The sequence below is a fragment of the Puma concolor genome, chromosome A2 (genome assembly GCF_028749965.1).
Source record: "Puma concolor isolate L17-30 chromosome A2, mPumCon1.1.hap2, whole genome shotgun sequence".
Taxonomy (NCBI): Eukaryota; Metazoa; Chordata; class Mammalia; order Carnivora; family Felidae; genus Puma; species Puma concolor.
Window position 1 is genome coordinate 1,569,346 of NC_141668.1, and position 19,105 is coordinate 1,588,450.

Sequence of the window (19,105 nt, forward strand, 5' to 3'; positions counted from 1 at the left end):
ATCATGACCTGAGCCGAAGGCGGCCGCTCAACCAACTGAGCCACCCAGGCACCCCAGTAATACGCCATCTAATAGTTGTGCTTCAAAATTACTAACCGGGAGTGGAAAACATGGTCCTCGCTGGGACTACCGTGGGTTTTAGGCCCATAAGCTCCCGCAGGGCAGGAAACACACTCCATCCTTAACAGGACCTGAGTCTACATGCAACATCCGGCATCCGGGCGCTCAGGAGACATTCATTAAATGCCAACTTATCATGTGCTAGGGACTATACTTTGTACACTGCAATTCTACAACCATAAATCTGTTTGCAAAAACCCATTTCTGCTCTTTGGAGACACCCCAGGTTATGCAAAACCACGTGTGCGTCCACGTGTGTGAAGAGTCACTCCAAGCCCCTGGGCGTCCACAACCCTGTCCCAGGCGTCTTTCCATGGCGCTCACTGCTTTCGTCAGCACGGCGGCAACGACACCAGGTGTAAAGGTTTGCGCCCCGGGTTCCCAGGCACCTCCCGTGCACCGTCACCCCCCAAGATGGTGAGGCAGCCCCCCACCCCCACACTCCCTCCTGCTCTCGGGCACCTCCAGTGTTTCTTTACACATTGACTCCGTCCGTTCAGGACTCGGCGAACGCCCACCAAGCACGACTGGGCAGGTGCAGTGGTTCAAGGGATCCCCGAAACCCGCAGGCTCCATGCGACGGTGCTGGCACCGCCTTCTCTTCCTACGGGGACTCCAGGTGCCAGAGAGCAGGGCGCTCCTCTCTAGGCCCCATTCCCACGCCTCCAGCCATGGCCACGGCCACTGCCAACACTGGAAGCCAAGGCTTTCGAGAGGACGGGTCCTTACTTCCAACGGACGTTACATGGCAACGGACGGCCTGGACTTCATGCTTTGACAGCTTTATTGAAAAAAACAGTTCAACTTTGGAAAACCTGTAGGGGATGTCGGGTGGGTGGGAGATGAAAGTTCACCTCTCCTAGCCTATTCTCCTCATCGGACATCCAGAAATCAACCTGTGACGTGGAGTAATTCTGAGTGGCGGGCGCCTCCCCTCTCTTCGCCTCCCCTCCCCTCCTCTCCCAGGTTCCCGCTCTTCCCAGAGGGCCGGTCTCTGCCCACAGAAATACTTCTGGAAGATAAACACCCAAAAGGGTCTGCCCAAGTAACAAACCCACAGTCCCACTTACAGCCACAAGGAGTGAACATCTGGGAGTTTTAGAACTGTTGTTACGTTCCTGCTTCTGAGAGATTTAGCAAGAGTTTAGAAAAACAGGGAGGTCCAGCTGAGGTACCCCACACAGCAGGAACTATTTTCACCGATGAAAAGGAAACATTTTTCAGGCTTAAAAGTTCTTGAGGCGCCTGGCTGGCTCAGTCTGTAGAGGGTGTGTGTGAATCTTGATCTCCGGGTTGTGAGTTCGAGCGCCACGTTGGTTGTAGAGACTACTTAAAAATAAAAATCTTAAAAAAAATCCTTTTACCACACAGGATAATAAAATATTAGACTGAGATCTGTCATACCACCTCCCTTGAAATTTGAGCATACGGGTGTCCCTCAAGGGCATTATCTCCAGGCACCGAGTACTCTCCCTGGCAAGACTAGGACCCCTGACCTCCAGACTCCCTCCAGCTTCCAGCAGTCACACCCACCGACTCCGTCCCATGTCAGTTTCCTTCCGCTAACTCCCCTGACACTTTCTGGCTCTTGCAAAGTCACCACATTACACTGCTGTTTCTTGAGCTTCGCTGAGACACAGGTCACGTCCCTTACAAGTTGCCCATTTACAGAGAACAAGCCAGCGGTCGTACGGGGAGAGTGGTGTGGCCGTCACCACGGCTGGGTTTTGGACATTTTCATCACCCTGTACTCCTTAGTGGTCCTCATTTCTCCCACGCTCCCATCCTGGGACAATCTTTCATCTACTTTATGTCTTCACAGATTCCCCTTTTGGGACATTTCAGCCATCTTCTGTGATTGGCTTTGCTCACGTAGCGTGTTTCGTTCAGCGTGCAGAGGCAGGGGGAAGATTCCGTCGCAGGGCTGGAACAGTTCTGTTAGTCTTGGTCAGCTGACGGCCGTTTGGGTCACGAATCCCCTCGGGCTGTTTCCGGTAATGCTGCGCGCACTTCTGGACAAGTTCTGCGCGGACACGTGCTGGCTGGGCCATGGAGCGGCCCTGCTGGACTGTGTAGGAGCGGCCGCCCTCCCCCGCGTTCGCGGCCTACTCCCACAGACGGGACCTCGATTCCTCCACATCCCCGCCAGACGTGTTCTTACCGGTCCCGCTGACTCTTCCCGTCCTAGTGGCGGTGAAGTGGTTCTGATGTGCGTTTTCCTGAGGACCGAGGATGGCGAGCGTCCCTTCTGTGCTCGCTGCTCACTAATCTATGTCCTTTGGAGAAGCGTCTACTCAGGCCCTTTGCCCATTTTGAAATAAGTTTGCCTTTCCGTTTCCGAGGACTTTAGGTATCCTAGCACAAGTCCCTTACCCTCTTTAAGTTTCTTGATGGTGTTCTTTGTTTTTTTTTTTTTTAAATTTTTTTTTTCAACGTTTATTTATTTTTGGGACAGAGAGAGACAGAGCAGGAACGGGGGAGGGGCAGAGAGAGAGGGAGACACAGAATCGGAAACAGGCTCCAGGCTCCGAGCCATCAGCCCAGAGCCCGACGCGGGGCTCGAACTCACGGACCGCGAGATCGTGACCTGGCTGAAGTCGGACGCTTAACCGACTGCGCCACCCAGGCGCCCCGTTGATGGTGTTCTTTGAAGCAAAAAGGTTTTGGATGCAATCCGATCTATTTTTTTTCTTTCTGCATTCTTGGTTTCACTTCTGCAGAGCGCGATTCTTCCTGGCAGCCCGGCAGCACCAGGCACTGCTCCGGGACGGGATGCGCCCGCTCTCCGTCCTCCTCAGCGTCCCTGTCCGTCAGCGGTTCTCTCCTCGTTCGCGCTCTCACACCGGTGGGAAAAGCAAGGCCGGGATCTCCGCCCCTCACTGCCTCTTCCATCACCCGCGCCGCCGTCCCTGCTGCTGGGCCACAGCGCCCACTGCAACGCCTCCCACAGCTGCTGGCCCCCTGACGGTGACCCTGACCTAACTGCGTGGCCATTGCCCGCACACTGGGCCTTCTCTTTTCTTGCAAACAAGCACTAGGCTCTACCAGCCCCACACTTGAGCTACCGCTCAGATCTTCTTTACAGAACACCCCTCAAGAGCTGTGACTGTGCTACCCCTGACCCCATCCTTCCTGGAGCGGAGAACCCCTGTCCTAGGCGTGCAGCCCAACTGGTCCTCACAAAGTGAACCGACTCAGTAAAAGCACTCGGTCCCCTAAAGAGGAACTGACCAGCATCCCAGAAACCCCCCGTGCCCCTCCAAGGATAAAGGACCTGACACCCAGTAACAGAAATTAGTTTTGCCGGAGTCCTACAGAATACACTCTGCTCTTTCTGGCTTCTCGCACTCAACATCATGTCTGTGCCACACCTCTGAGCTGCTGTGAATAGTTGTAGCTGGGTCACCCTGTGGTTCATGTGAATGTCCCACAGCTCATTTACCCGCTGTACTTCTGAGGGATGTCTGGGTAGTTTACTTCGGGGCTGCATAATACAGCGTTACTATGCACGGGTCTTGGGGAACACACACACACGTATTTCTATGGGTTACACCTCTAGGTACAGGACACAGCAGCTGGAGTACCCCCGCAGGTACAGGACACAGTACCTAATAACGTACTTCTGGAAGACCCTGCTTCCGTACCTTTCAACCCACGTGCTAAGGCTTTGGCCTCCACCCTCCAGGCAAGCTTCTCGAACATGCTGTGAAATGCTCACTTCTCAGTCCTATGCTCTTGACACATGGACAGCATCTGACTGTTTCTCACTGTGTCTTCCCTGAAACACAGTTTCACGTGGCTTCCAGTCTGCTCCCCGCTCTCAGCTGCCTTCTCCTGACCTTCGGTGGCTACATCCTCCTCCAGCCTCTGAACTCTCAGCCTGGGGACAGCCCAGGACTCGGTTCCTCAGCGTTTCCTCTTCTCTAGCTACACTTACTGCCTGGGCGACACAGCCCCATCTCACAACCTCAAGCCTGTTTGAGTTCTGACGGCTCAGCTCCTACCTTGCCCCTCAAGCCAAGGCCCTCAAGCAGAGTCAACCGCATGCTTAGCTGACATCACCACAGAACGTCTGACAGACCTCTCAGCCCTAAGGAAAAATGAACACTTCATCATCCCTCCCCAAGCCCCTCTCGGTGGATGACACTTGTATCCCCCGGTTCTCAGAACAAAATCCATGTGGCCCTGCTGTCTCTCCTCCTTCCCACCCCAACATCTGAGTTTTTAGCAAATCCCCTTGGGTCCCACTGCTTCCTCTCCAACACCACCTCCCAGGACGAAGATACTAACGACCACCCAACCTGAGTGCCTGTGACACCTCCAACTGGCCGGCTTGCTCACGCTCCCCTGGCTATGTGAGCTATTTATGGTACCAGGGCAGGGAGACCCGCACAACGTGACTCATATCCCATCACTGCTCTGCTCAGACCCCTGCTGCCTCCCAAAGTTGATCACAATTCTGGAAATGAGAGTAACAATATGTATGTTTCCTTGGTCTGCTTTCATTAAATTAAATTTACTAATTTCAAGCTAGTACTTAAATGTTCTAAAGAATTTAAATGGGCTACATTTTGTTTTTTAATATTTACTGTCTTTACTGCACAAATGAAGATTAAAGCAGTGGACGTTAAAGCAGGACGAGCAAGTCTGTGTTTCTAATTTTCATAGTGACCACTTAACATGGCTTAGAGAAACGAAGACGGTCTCGACATGGTACTGATCTGCGTTTGACTCATATTTGGGAGTGCGTAAAAATTAGGAGAAGGGGAATCCCAACAGCAGGGAAGATCTACTCTATTCAGGAGCAGAAAGAATTTTGGTGAATATCTCCAAGTGGCTAAAACTAAAATAATACTTTTAGGTGGTGGAATCAGCTGCATTCTGGAACACCCTTGTCACTTTCACCATACAATCTACCTTGTTTTTATATCATGTTTAATTCTGAAGAAATAAACTTAGGTAGAAAACTATGACCTTAACTGACAAGAAGAATAATTTGCAGATTGGTGAACACTTTGTTCTTAAAGGAAAAGAATGTAAATTCTGTGTTATTAGAATGCTGTACGGATTTAAGGGAACAGTTCTCAGAGGGGGTAAGAGTAAAACAAAATAATCATCTGTAAATTACTATGATCGTTCATTGTTCTGCTTCCAAAAAAAGTTGAAGGTCAACAAGCAAACTCATAATGAACCGCCCACTGTGGATAATCGGGAGACTCAGAGAAAGCTTGCTTGTGAAATTTGCTGACACCAAAGTAAAAAAGTCTTTACACTGATTGGAAGGCTTGGATTAAGCACAGGATGATCAACTATTGGCTGAATGTTATGTTTAAAAAATCTAGGCGAAAAGATCTATTAACTTGAGACACAAGAGCACTTAGTTCGGTGACAATCAGATGAGGGAGCTCCGTCACTCTGACCCCTAATGAGCCTGAGAGTTCAGAACAAGATATGAGAAAAGAGAGGCTTTGCCATTTAAAGACCAAGGTAACTAAATCACTATACTCACTTCAGTCTTCACTTTTAAAGGCTCAGCAGATTTGGTGAGCATTTTACGAAGGGACTCCAATGGTATAAAAGAATAAATTTTCCCAACTCTCAAAAATCTCAGGGTAAACCATTAACATTTACATTCTAGGACGCATTAAACGCACACTGTATTCTACTAAAATACAAAATGGTAAACCACGTGTGGAAGGGTGTCTGCTAATTAGAAATCTGAAATATATGACCGAGATATTATCAAATAATCTGATTTACAGGCATCCTGTTCCAATTAAATCAATATTCTGAAGCAAGGGGAAAAAAGCCATTTTCAAATAGAATTCAAATATGATAAAAGATTTCCTTCAATAAATTTCTGAACTTAATTGGTTTAAATGGACCTAGGTGCTTCTATCTGTAAAAAAAAGTTCAAGATGACATTACCACATCCTTGAGCTGTTTATTTATTCCCTGTCGACAGCCTGATTTACAGGCGATAAAATGCAATCACGACCCACACCAGAAGCAGGAACCATCTGCTAATGGAACTTTTAATTGAGAAGTGACCACTGACATGAGGTAATTCTTTCTATGCAGGATTGCTCTTGAAGACCTCTTTGCACTTCATCACAGTAAACAATCACTAACATATGCATTAAAGAAAATTTAAATACATTATGACCCAATAAATATCATAATCAATCAATATACAATTTTCTTCTGCTAAGGATTTAATGTTCAGATACCATACTATTAGCCCTATACTATTACACTCACTTAGATCTCGACAATTTTTAACATGTTGGCACCAAGTTTAACCATTTGTAATCAGAAAATAATCAGATCTTTTAGAAACTAGTACTCCCTTAGGAATTTCTGGAAAATGCAGAAAATTATATCAGTAAAAACTTAACTATGTGAAACGAAATTATCTACCATCATCAAACAACTAGTTTTCTTACTGATTTTATCTAACCTTCACCACTTTAAAGATTATTGAACTACACTTGACATAAACTTCATTTCTGGGACAAAGTCTCCAGAGTCTGGTGTGAAGTGATGCACATTCCAGAGCAAAGGAGGGACAGCGATCAGTCATCCGCCCTGCACCTGCGTCTTCATGAGTGCCGTCAAGAATAGCGTGCCAGGGGATAACTCAGGGGAAAGGAGTCTATCCCCTCAAACTTACAGAACCATTGACCGGAAGACTTTAGTGAACCAGGATGGTCCAATTTTCCTGTCTCTGTATTAATGAAGATGGGACAATTTATACACTCAGGAAGAAAAAATACAAAACGTTAGTAAGATCTCATCATGCAAATAAGATTACTCTGTCGTCTGACACCGCACCATGTGAAAACCACCAAACTTAGGGGATATTTCAGGGGCACCCTGCTGGCTTGGTTGGTAGAGCACGTGACTCTCGATCTTGGGGTCGTGAGCTCAAGCGCCACACTGGGTGTGGAGATTATTTAAAAATAATTTTTTTTTTAAATTAGGAGGTATTTCAGGTTAGTCTAGCAACATAAAGCTCCCCTTCATTATTATTTTAGATTTTAATTTTACTATTATTAATTTAGGAGATTCTTGGGCTCACCTTAATAAAAAGGACTATGCATCATCTCAAAGATTTTCATGAAACGAGTTAGGAAAGCCGTGTGCTCCAGAGGGAGCCAGAGAGAGGGGGGGGTCTGGTCTGGTGGACAGCCGACACCAAAGCCAGCACGTGGCGCCGCAGGGCGAGGCAGGGTGCCTCAAAATAAAATGAGAAAACGATCTGTTTGACACGTATGCTAAGGAATCTAACGTCAGGCCGATGTCTGAAGCTGGTCTCTGAAACGATAAGGACAGCCTAAAGAAACATACTGGTGTAACGGTGAGGTCGAGCTGAGCCCATCAGTAAGCCTCTTCCAAGGAATCTGTATGATTACAACTGCGCACGTGGAATCGGAGCAAACGGTAATGACCGGACCTCCTACTATGCATGTCAAAGAGAGATCCACGACACACCGGTTCCTTCCGCTGCCCCTCTGCTACGTTGGGTCCTGGGGCTTCGTTACCATTTGTCATTGGTAAGTACACACAGCACAAGACTGACGACAAAGGCACAGTAATCAAAGCGGTGCCACGCTGGCACAGACACAGAGATGAGTGAAACCGAGAGTCGAGAAATAAACCCTCACATTCACAGTCAACTGACTCTGGGCAAGGGAACCACGTAAGTCTTTTTAACAAACGGTGTGAGGACAAAGGGGTGTCCACATGCGACAGAACCTGCTGGGACCCCTAACTCACACCACCTACAGAAATTAACTCCTAACGGAGCAGAGACTTAAATGGAAGAACTAAAATGACTCAATTCTTAGAACACACACAGGTATAAATCTCTACGACCCTGGATTAAACCACGTGACCACAAGTTTCTTACACAAGACTGCAAAAGCTCAGGCAACAAAAGAAAAATAAATGCATTAGAAGCCATCAAGAAAGTGAAAGACAACCCACAGAACGGGAGAAAATACTTGCAAATCACATGTCAGATAAGGACTTGAACTAGAATATATAAAGGACTTAATAATAGAAGACAAACAACTCAATTTAAGAAATGGACAACGTGGGGCGCCCGGGTGGCTCACTTGGTTAATAAATCTGACTTTGGCTCAGGTCACGATCTCACAGTCTGTGGGTTCAAGCCCTGCATCGGGCTCTGTGCTGACAGCTCAGCCTGGAGCCTGTTTCAGATTCTCTGTTTCCCTCTCTCTCTGCCCCTCCCCTGCACACTGTCTCTCTCTCTCTGTGTCTCTCTCAAAAATAAATAAACATTAAAATAAAAATTTTTTAAAAAGTCAGTATTCAGTTAAAAAGAAAGAAAATCCAAATCTCTTTTTTGGACTTCATCTGTCCCGCGGGGAAGCAGTTAGCCACCCTGGATTTAAATGAAGTCTCCTGGCCTGCTGTCCCCACCTTTGGTACACTGGATGTTTGCGTCCCCAGGGCGGTGGCATTAGGAGGCTGGCTCTGGACAGTGATGGGGTCATGAGGCAGAGCCCTCAGGGATGTGATTGGTGTCCTTCTCAAAGGGATCCTGGAGAGCCCCTCACCCCTTCCATCATGTGAGGACACGGTGAGAAGGCATGGACGTGGACTGGGACGAGGGCCCCCACCCAAGGAGACCCCCGCGGCTTGTTGATGGCGACCTTCCAGCCTCCCGAACCGTGAGAAACACATGTGGGTGGGTCCCTCAGAAGCTGCACGTCTGTGGTGCTCTGTTCTAGCCATCCGCAGGGACGACAGGCAGGGACTGACCTGGTTCCTTGACGAACAGCACTGGTATCAGGGGTGTCCTGGCTTTGCTTCTGACTTTACCAGTGGGGGTGGGGGGGGCAGGTCCTGTCAAAGTTTCACCAATAAACAGGAAGTGTCCACCAGGCTACAGATGAAGTTTTCCTGTCACTTACAGTAAAGGGCAAATTGTGTTTGTGTGCACGGTCGGCGGGTGTGTGACGTGCTGCTCATGACAGCATTACCCTCACGTCATCCTTACACGGCCAATTTTCCTGGAGTTTGCACACGACACATGTACCACTCACCCCATACCCGGTAACAACGGTCGTCTGCCTCGCAGCACTCTAAAAAGTTTACGGAACCTTTAAAGACCACTTGTAACTAAAGAACCACTTGTGACACTACCAATGAGAGCAACAGAGAGCTTTCTGGTATTTCTAGCACACAGCCAGACGGCCAACAGCCACTGAAAAGATTTCGACCAACAGGATTTTATCGTATGTGCCCCCAGGTTCTCCATACTGTGCAGATACTTTATGCTTGTGACTACTGTGCATGTAACGCATAACGATGAAATGTTAGTTATTATACAAAGGAATACGATGCAGGGATCACCAAAATTACTTCAGCAATTTTGAATAAAGATCTTCAATGAAATAGACGGCAACCACACGGAAACACCACCCCAGCACCCCGTGGTCCCAGAACACTGTACCTTTCCAAGCATCCTGCCCAGGAAGTAGTAATGTCTGGCGAAGGAGTCTCCCACCAGCATGTGAGCAGCTGGGCTGGGGTACAGAAGGCCCTCGTTAGTAGTCTTAAAGAACCCCTGATTGGGGTTAAATCCCGACTTCAGCAGTTCATTGAGGAACTCTCTGAAAATCCCACCACCGTCGATGCCAGCTTCATCCAGGCCATGTGCGTTGAGCAGGTGCACGCGGATCCGCTTTTTCAAATCAGGCTCTGTTAAAACAAAGGGGTGATGGGGGCGAGGAGAAAAAAATTTTTAAATATGCTAGTATTGCTACAGGAAGTTTTGGAAGAGGAGCAAGAGTATTAGAGATATTTTAATGCAGGACTAAAAAAAAAAAAATCAATGAGATTAAAAACAGATGATGAAATAGACCGACCAGTAATTCCCCCAAAATTTACAATGGGAGAAAGAGAGAAAGTTCCTTTATGTTAATATATCACACGTGGAGGTGACGGGAAACTGAGTGTTCAGGAGCAAATAAAGTCATCCCACATATTCTAAAGGACAGGATGCTCTAAAATACTAGGAGACTTGTACTAGGAGGGAGGGAATTAAGCACGTGAGAATACCAAGGGAACAGCAACTGTTACCAGGAAAGGTGAAAACCATAAATGGACAAAGAAGATGTCAGAGCAATTAACATTACAAAGAGTCTCTGAAAAAGGTGAACGAGGCAGGAGAGTCAGAATCCAGGATCTACATTATCGTTAAAAGCAGTAAGCGGCTGAAAAGGGTACAAGTCTTTTTGGTTATGGTGCGCCACCAAGATTAAAATAAAAAAAAAATTGTAAAGTTGGTCAATTAAGCCTGGTATCTTAGAGAAATTTCCACACAGGTCCTCAGGAGGTCAGGAGTGCTGTCAGCAGGGATATGACCCTGGCCTCACCCACAATGATACACAGCCTTAGTTCGGTACAGGCCTCGGGACACAGGCCCCAAATACAAGCCAATGGAAGTGATTCTGCCAAAAGCCAGAACCAGGTGATCTTCACTGGACAGGCTTAATCAGGGTGCGCGGGTCTGAGAAAGTAACTTCACCCTTCCCCACCTGCATCCTGAGCGGGAGCAGGTGCGAGCAGGTGCGGCGGGGCAGGGGCGGTTGCCCCGGGCAGGGTGGGTGCGATGCCGAGAGCTCGGAGATGCAGGCAGCTCGGCCCAGGTCTGCACCTGGTGCCACTTTGCTGCTGGGCTTTCGGGAGCCACCACCATCTTTCAGGCTTCCCGCGAGGCCGACCTATGCCAAGGGACAGAGGACCTCTAGAAAACACTCCGGAAAGGGGTTTAGCGGAACGTGGCTTCGGGGAGCTGTGTCGATACTTCTGAAGTCCCAGAGCCTGGCGGTAGATACTCTGTAACACGGTCCAAATGGGGCTGGTACAATTTCTTATATGGACTGAGATCTACACCACTGTGGACAGCGGTACTGACACTATCTTTCACTGACCGGCAGGGGCGAGGGCCACCCCATCCTGCCAGCAGCGACAGAAACACGCTGCTGGGTGAGCTCTGTGTAAAGGCCACATTTCCCCCAGAGTAAGGGAGACAAATTAAGCCACCTGGTTACAGCCTGCTCTCGCACTCCATAAAGGGATGCCCATCGTTGATTATTTACCCCGAGCGAGCATTCATGTTAGAATTTTACACACATTACTTCAAGTCTTTTAACAACCTTCCGGGTTAAGAATTATCTCCACTCTGGAGTAAGAAAACCAAGGACAAGGAATTATTTATCTAAAGACATACAGCTAGCACTGTGGCAGGAGTGTTATAATGTAAAGATTTGTCTACTGCCTACAAAGCACAGGCTTTTATAATAAACTATATTCTCTTCTTTATTTTTCTTTTTTTTTCTTAAAGGTTTTATTTTTAAGCAATCTCGCCAACGTGAGGCTCGAACTCACAACCCTGAAGTCAGGAGTTGCCCACTCTACCGACCGAGCCAGCGGGGTGCCCTCTCTCTTTTGTTTTTACAATTTAATATACTTACATGAGCAATCAGAACATGCTTTTCAGGGATGGTTAGATTCCACAATACGTCATTTGCATCTTTTTTTTTAATTTTTTTTTTTTAATGTTTATTTATTTTTGAGACAGAGAGAGACAGAGCATGAACAGGGGACGGTAAGAGAGAGGGAGACATAGAATCTGAAACAGGCTCCAGACTCTGAGCTGTCAGCACAGAGCCCGACGCGGGGCTTGAACTCACGGACCAGGAGATCATGACCTGGGCTGAAGTCGGACACTTAATTGATGGAGCCACCCAGGCACCCCAACATCTATTTTGATCAATAGGATTACAAAGTATGTTCAATCTCAAGATCTACGTAAAATGCCAAAAGAAATCTAAGCAGATAATTGTACGTGCAACACAAAAATAGTTGGGTATTTTTCACCTTTACAGATTCCTTTTTAACGCCCAATTTTAAGGATGAACTGTAAGCATTTGTCATATATAATGTTTTTCAAACCGACTAACAGCAGTCAGCAGCAGATTTTGTAAAAACTCTAAGCGTACAAATGTTACAGGCGGGAGACACTTGGCCACGGCCCCCCTTCAACAGTCTCATGGTGGGCAGGGGGTGTGTCATGATTGCTTGGAGACTCAGTGGGCCATCGGAAGTCGCCTCTCTACTTTGGCTAGAATTGAGATTCTGTGGTTCCCTGAAGCTCATTTCTGTAAACAGTGATATGTAAAAAAAAAAAGTAATAAAAAAAACATAATATAATTTCAGAATCAAATCCAGCCTTCGAAATATCTTGACACTACTTGTTTCTAAGGATGAATTTTAAAATCTCTACTTATACGCTAAGGTTTTAGTGGGGGGAAAAAACTAAGTAAAATGTTCCTTTGATTTTACTCTATTACCATTCCCCCTTCAGGAAAACAGTGTAGTAAATCCTGCCCAGTAAACAAACACCTCAAAACCAGCGAACACACAAAGGCTCTCGGAGCGAGCACAGCTCAGTCCAGAGCCAGCTCTGGGGGGCTCTCATCCCAGAAGAGCCATCATGCCCAGAGTGACAGCAACCCTGAGAGTGAAGGTGATCACGGCTCTGCGGCACCCCCCCCCCCCGCCCCCATGGCGGCAGCACCGCCATGGGAGGGCTCTCCAGGACCGCCCACCGCCCAGGCCGGAGCCCCAGCAGCCAGCTCTCCCCCTACCAGCTGACGCCCACACTTGAGAAACCTGTTCCGAGATGACAGATGCCGAGCATTGGTGAAGGAAGGATTTGCTTTAACGACTAGATACACGGGGTAATCACATTAACCGATTATACATAGATGATCAATCAACAAAGCACTTCCCACCAACTTCCCCTAAGTAAATGAAACATTCGGAGATGACAGTTAATTTTACTCCTCTCGCTGGTGAGATACCAATTTTAAGCCATGGTTTGAAAACTCCTGTCAAGAAGGCCTGACTCAGAGCATCTGCAGAGATCTAAAGCATTATGACCAAGCATTATGGGAAGGTTTTTCCACATCCCTTGAACTCAGTGCAAGTATCAGAACACACCTCGGGAGGCAGAGTAGGGTCAACTTTTGAACAACTTTAAGCTTCAGGGTTTATTAGGAAATTTGCAGTTTGTTCTAACTGGACAGTGATGTCTTTAAAAACCCTCTACATGAATAGTTTTAAAGCTAGTTTAAAGTCGCCGCCGACCACATTTGGAGGCACCCCACCTGCAGCACGTGCAGGACGCAAGCCTGCGAGAACGAGCGCCCAAGCGGCTGCGCGGGACCGGCCACGCGGGCAGGCCTCCCCTTCCCGACACCCTGCAGCACCGACCGTGCCTCACTTCTGCTCTCACCCACAGTCTTAGTGGCTGGCAAATTATCATTTCGTCTCTCGAGTTTTCCCCAGGTTCAATCGCAAATTCAGCAAACATCTACTGAGCACCCGTGACTTGAGCCGGACAGAGGACAAGGACTCCGGGCCGCAGCGCGAGCGCCCCGGCCAAGTGGCAGACACACCACGGCTACTACCGCCGATTCGCGGGGACCGAGGAGCCCCCAGGTGGAGGTCCAGTTTTTCTCAAAAGTGTGTTGCGTTTGAGTCAGAGTTCTGGATTTTGCCCCGTTCGCACGTAAAACTTACAAACGAACCATGCTGGCTGGCAGTGAGCTGGGACAGCGGCGGTCCGCCTTCAGAGGGCTACGGCACAGGTTAGGTGAGAAAACCACATTATGTGAACATCAAACCCTCACACACAAAACCTGGAAGAGAAGGGACCGGTGACTGACGCTGGCCGTCCGCCGTTATTCCACAGCGTAACAAAATCAGCTCTTTAAGAAAAAAATCACTTGAATCGAGGTTTTGCTCCCCTCGGAGAGGCGACTGTTACTTCACTTCTGACGACCTCCCATCTCCTGCAGCCGTGATCCCGACCCTGCCTGCCACCTTCCGCTGCGAGCTCCCTGTACCGATCTAGCCCTGATTTAATGCAGTTAACAGGGATCCCATACTCTTGAAGGAAAAACTATGAACATGTAAACTAGTAATACAACACTTAATGCTGGGTGTCAGATACTCACAGGAGACAAAACGTGTCACTGACCTCTACGCGCGATCCAAAGTGCTGTTACGGGAGAAATCTCTCCAGTCTTTCTCTACTAGCACTGACACTGAAGCCCACGTCCTTTTATAAAGAAATCTGCACTGCACCGAGTTTATTCTGGCACGTTAAACAAGGCTTAGAGTTTATAACACACACATAATACAGAACGTAAACGGCGCCCACCAACATTTTCAGAATTCTAGGTCGTCAACTAAATTTTAGAAACAGGCATCTGCAGGTGGAGTGGAGGGTTTTTTTTTTTTGCCTTAAAAACAGAAATCACTATTTGAAAAAGTCTCCTGTTGCAATAATTATCTGTCAGTCTTTGGAATGTTATTTGATAATACACATCTACAGACCCGGCATACTACATTTCACTGTTAAAACTCATTACAGAACAAGACGACGGACACCAAGGTTTTAGTGAGGACCTTTTTCTAAAAGAATCCCTCAGACTCCCCCTGCCGCACGCATACACACAGACAGAATTATACATACCATTTTCTGGGGAAAGTTTGTCATAAGCATCTTCATAAATATAATTTCTTCTTATAGTGACGTTAATTCCATCCAGAAACGGACCGTCTCCTTGCACCTCTTGCTTATCTGCATAAATCAACCTTTGAAAGATCTAACAAACAGAGGAAGCTGTCAGGTTATCTGAAATGAGACTTTGTTATAAACATAAGCAACAAAAAACTGCTACATAAATCTTCAGTCTTCTATCTCCGTGAATTCAGAAACAAATTTTAAAAGCCAAGGTATCAAATATGGACTTTCGGCCTTATCAGTAGACATGAGATATTTGTGTATTTGTAACCTTGCTCCTCTTCCCCATCTTACAACAAATTTTTAAAGTCCCATGCTGTAGTATTGTCAGTATTTTCTTTTACAAACCCTTTAGAAAAACCCAGGTGACAGAAAAAGAACGAATATCTTTCTTTGTAAAGCTGTGTATCACTAGTAGGAATATCTCCCTAACAATAAAACTCAACTGATTTTTTTTTTGATGCTAAAAATCCAGTAGAGGGAGCTCAGGAACTATGTAATATCATGTTGCATTTGTGCCTCTGTGTGTGTGTGTGTGTGTGTGTGTGTGTGTGTGTGTGTGTGTGTCTTAATAAAGAAACACCAACAGCTTTAAAAGAAATTCAATCTTTTGCTCATCCTATAAAGAGTGGGCAAGACTAAAATTACCCTCTTGAATCCATTACTTAAGAATAGAGCCTGGTAGGGGTGCCTGGGTAGCTCGGTCCGTTAAGCGTCCAACTCTGGAATTCAGCTCAGGTCATGATCTCACAATTCATGAGTTCGAGCCCCACACTGGGCTCCATGCTGTCAGTATGGAGCCTGCTTAGGATTCTCTCTCTCTCTGCCCCTCCCCAGCTCACTCTCTTTCTAACTAAGTAAACTTAAAAAAAAAAAAGCCTGGTAGTTTTTAGAAATTTGCTAAGTTGATGAATACAAACAAAACATTTTAAAATCTCAAAACAGATAAATACAAAGTTTTGTACATTAGTCAAAAATGACCAGGCAAGAAGTTGACTATCCAAGTCTCTTTTATAAACTAGTATTTGTGATAAATAACTTCAACATAATGTACAGAAGCGTATCTTTTCAAAAAATATGCATTTTCAAAACCAATACAAAATTCAGTAGACAAAGGACCTCATCCTCCCGTAAGACGACGATGGTGTGACAGGCCTCTGAACTCTAGGTACAACTAAGGAGAAAATCTTTCAAGTCTATATAAAGAGGTACTTGGTTGGACTATGCTTTCTAAAAAAAAAAAAAAAAAGCAAAGCAAAGCAAAAGTTTATTTTGAGAGAGAAAGCGCCGGGATGCACGCGAGTGGGGGCGGGGCAGAAAGAATCCCACGCAGGCTCCGCCCTGACTTGGGGGCTCGACCCCACCGTGAGATCATGACCCGAGCCGAAACGAAGAGTCAGACGCTAATAACTGACTGAGCCACCCAGGCGCCCCTGGACTATGCTTGTATAAATCGCGCTCAGCTATTATCACCTGATGAGGAAAATAAGAAGCACAGAATCAGCTGGGCACCACACACCCTCAGAGACGTTCTGGCTGGTGTTAGTGCAACGCTGAAATGGTGCTAAGTGACTGTGCCACACACGCGGTCTATAAAGACACCAAGCCACTTACCTTGACTCGCTCCTCAAATGGAACCACAAAGGGCAATTCTGTCAGGATGGCGAGTTGTCTTTCCTCAGAGACAGACAGCGGTGGGGACTCCAAACCCACTGCAACACATTTTAAAGGCTTTGTGGAGTTACGGGCACAGACACACCCCACCCTGCGGCACCTGGCAGACACTGTGTGCCACGAACAGAAGGTGGGTGCCGACCCCGTGCCCGGCGCCTCCGTGGGCACCATTTCCAGGAGCACTTGCACACTTCGTGTCCTCGTGTCACATTTCGGTAATTCTTGCAACATTTCTAACTTTTTCATAATTACATTTGTTACGGTCATCTGTGATCCGTGATTCTCAGTCACTGAAACGACTCAGATGATAGCATCATTTCCAAAAAGTGTATTTTTTTAATATGATAGAGAGCGTGAGAGTGCAAGTGAGGGAGGGCAGGGAGAGAATCCCAAGCAGGCTGCACACTCAGCATGGAGCCCGAGGCAGGCGTGGATCATGACCTGAGCCAAAACCAAGAGTGAGATGCTCAACTGACCGAGCCACCCAGGCGCCCCTAAAAGTTTCTTCTAATGAAGGTACATTTGTCGTTTCTTTAGACGTAATGCGACGGCGCTCTTAACCTTTACATACGCTGGAAAACCAAAAAATTCATTTGACTTGTTCTGCGACATACACTTGATTGCGGTGGTGGAGAGCAGAACCCACCATGTCCTTGAGGTCTGCTTGGACCCTTCCCTCCCAGACGCACAAGGCTACACACTACATGGTTCCATTTAAAGACGTTCTGGAAAAGGCAAAGCTACCAGGACAGAAACAAATCAGTGGTTCCCAGGGGCAGGGGCTGGGGCAAGGAGCCGGGGCGAGGGCTAAGTACAAAGGAACACGAGGTAATTTCCGGAACGATGAGCCTTTTCTCTATGATTGATCACGGTGGCCTATGTTTATCAAAAATCACAGAACAGTACACTGAAAAGAGTGAACTTCCCGGTATGGAATGGAAGTCCATAACCCTGAACGGAAAGGAGGCCTGCAAGGCCACAGAGAACTCACCGTCCAGGCTCGACTGCAGGGGGCCGATCCTCCCCATCCGCCGGTACCTCCACACGTGTCTGGAAGCCGGAACGTAGAGCTGGGTGACCTGCGAAGCCGGCAACGCTTGCTTAGTACATCCTTGTGCTGTGGCGCGAACTTTAACTTGTCACATGTGAACTAAATCGTGCCTTACACATACTGAGTGTCAGCCGGGTCCTGCTCTTTGATCTCATGTCCTTTCCATGTCCTTGTCCCCCCCTCTCTCCCCTGCTGGCTACCCTTTCACGCTTTGACAGTGTAACTGCTTCTAACACATCCCAGGGAACTCTCTGCTGCTTCTGGTTAATGCCGTGTAACAGGTGCATATAGTAAACGGTCATGGGATCACTTCCTAAACGAAAACGTATCACGCTTAAAGAATGAATTTCTTACTACTAAATATTCAGCATCTCATAATTACAAAATCTGAGTATCCAGCGAGGCTGGGGTCGTGTGCACTCTGGAAGCCTCGCCGCTCTGTGGGCTCCCCCGGCCCTGAGCGGGCCAGGTCAGAGCAGCTGGATGGCAGGGGCCCCCAGGCCCCTCCCCCCCCCCCCCCCCCCCCCCCGGGCTGTGCTGCCAGCTGAGGCCCCTCGGGGCTAACACGGGCTTCTGGCCCGGTTCCCACACACATGTGCAGCGGCATCAGGAGGGCTCCTCACATCCAGGTTCGGTTTCTGGCCAGAGTGTCCTTTCCTCAAGGCACGTGTCCGGTGACCGCAGGTCTGGGTACCCGTTGTTACAAAGCGATGAGGCCAAGAGAGGGACCAGCTGCGCTACCAGGCACGGTGTGGCGCAGCTGACGTTTTTTCCACAGCTGAGTCTCCTGGGGTAGCAGCGGCACAGCGAGGGGCGTCCGGCACTGGACCCTCATCACTGGACCCGCATCTGCTGGGGTCTCCAGCCCGGTATCAGCAGGTCCCCTTGTGGCCTGCACCCCGAGGGCACCGCCTAGACCGTTGACTCATCAGAGCTGCAGACTGTGGGACTCCAGGTCAAAAGCGGCTTCTTCATGCATCATGAGCCACCCCTACACCGAGAAGGGTCTCACATCACCACTACTCAGGCTGAGATACATGAAGTTTGTAAGGGAAAGGCAGACTCAGTGCATGATTACTTTTTTCCGAACCCGTCCTCAAAATAATAAGGTGGTCCCTCTGCTTATAAGATGGCCAATCACGTTCTTCATTTTCTAACGTTTAGAACACTTTTGAAAAAGTTTTATTTATTTGAGTAATCTCTACACCCAATGTGGGGTTTGGAACCACAACCCTGAGATCAAGAGTCCCATGCTTTTCCGACTGAGCCGGCCAGGCACCCGTAACTCACAGATTTAAGCATATTCGACGTTTAGTCCATTACACCTGTTCCGAAGGGCCGGGGCCTCCTGTGGTTCCCACATTCTCCAGTGACAAGACACTCCATCGTTCCAAAGGCTGTTTCCTTTTGGTGGTAAATGTTGTTCGGAGGCCCCATCCCGGGCCTTGGAGATGTCCATCTGCTATAGCGTTGGCCGTGGTTTCGCAGCCTAACCAGTGGGCACAGCTAGGCGCCACACGCTCCAAGATTCATGCAGACACAGTAATGCTTCTGAAACTGTTATAAAGCACCTCTGTTTTCTTCTTCTTTCTCCTTCTCCTTCTTCTTCTTTTTAAGTAGGCTCTACG

At 47.8% G+C, this 19,105-nt stretch overlaps 1 protein-coding gene across 2 annotated transcripts in view; it reads right to left on the reverse strand.

Annotated features, from left to right (window-relative positions):
- UBE3C (ubiquitin protein ligase E3C) overlaps positions 1 to 19,105 on the reverse strand; it is a 121,675-nt gene that overhangs the window by 31,902 nt on the left and 70,668 nt on the right. For both annotated transcript variants that reach the window (XM_086685378.1, XM_025929779.2), the window contains 4 exons: positions 17,418 to 17,505; positions 16,367 to 16,464; positions 14,702 to 14,834; positions 9,605 to 9,852 (listed from right to left, as the gene is read on the reverse strand). In XM_086685378.1, coding sequence (XP_086541504.1) covers positions 9,605 to 9,852; positions 14,702 to 14,834; positions 16,367 to 16,464; positions 17,418 to 17,505 — 567 coding nt within the window. The remainder of the gene's footprint in view (positions 1 to 9,604; positions 9,853 to 14,701; positions 14,835 to 16,366; positions 16,465 to 17,417; positions 17,506 to 19,105) is intronic.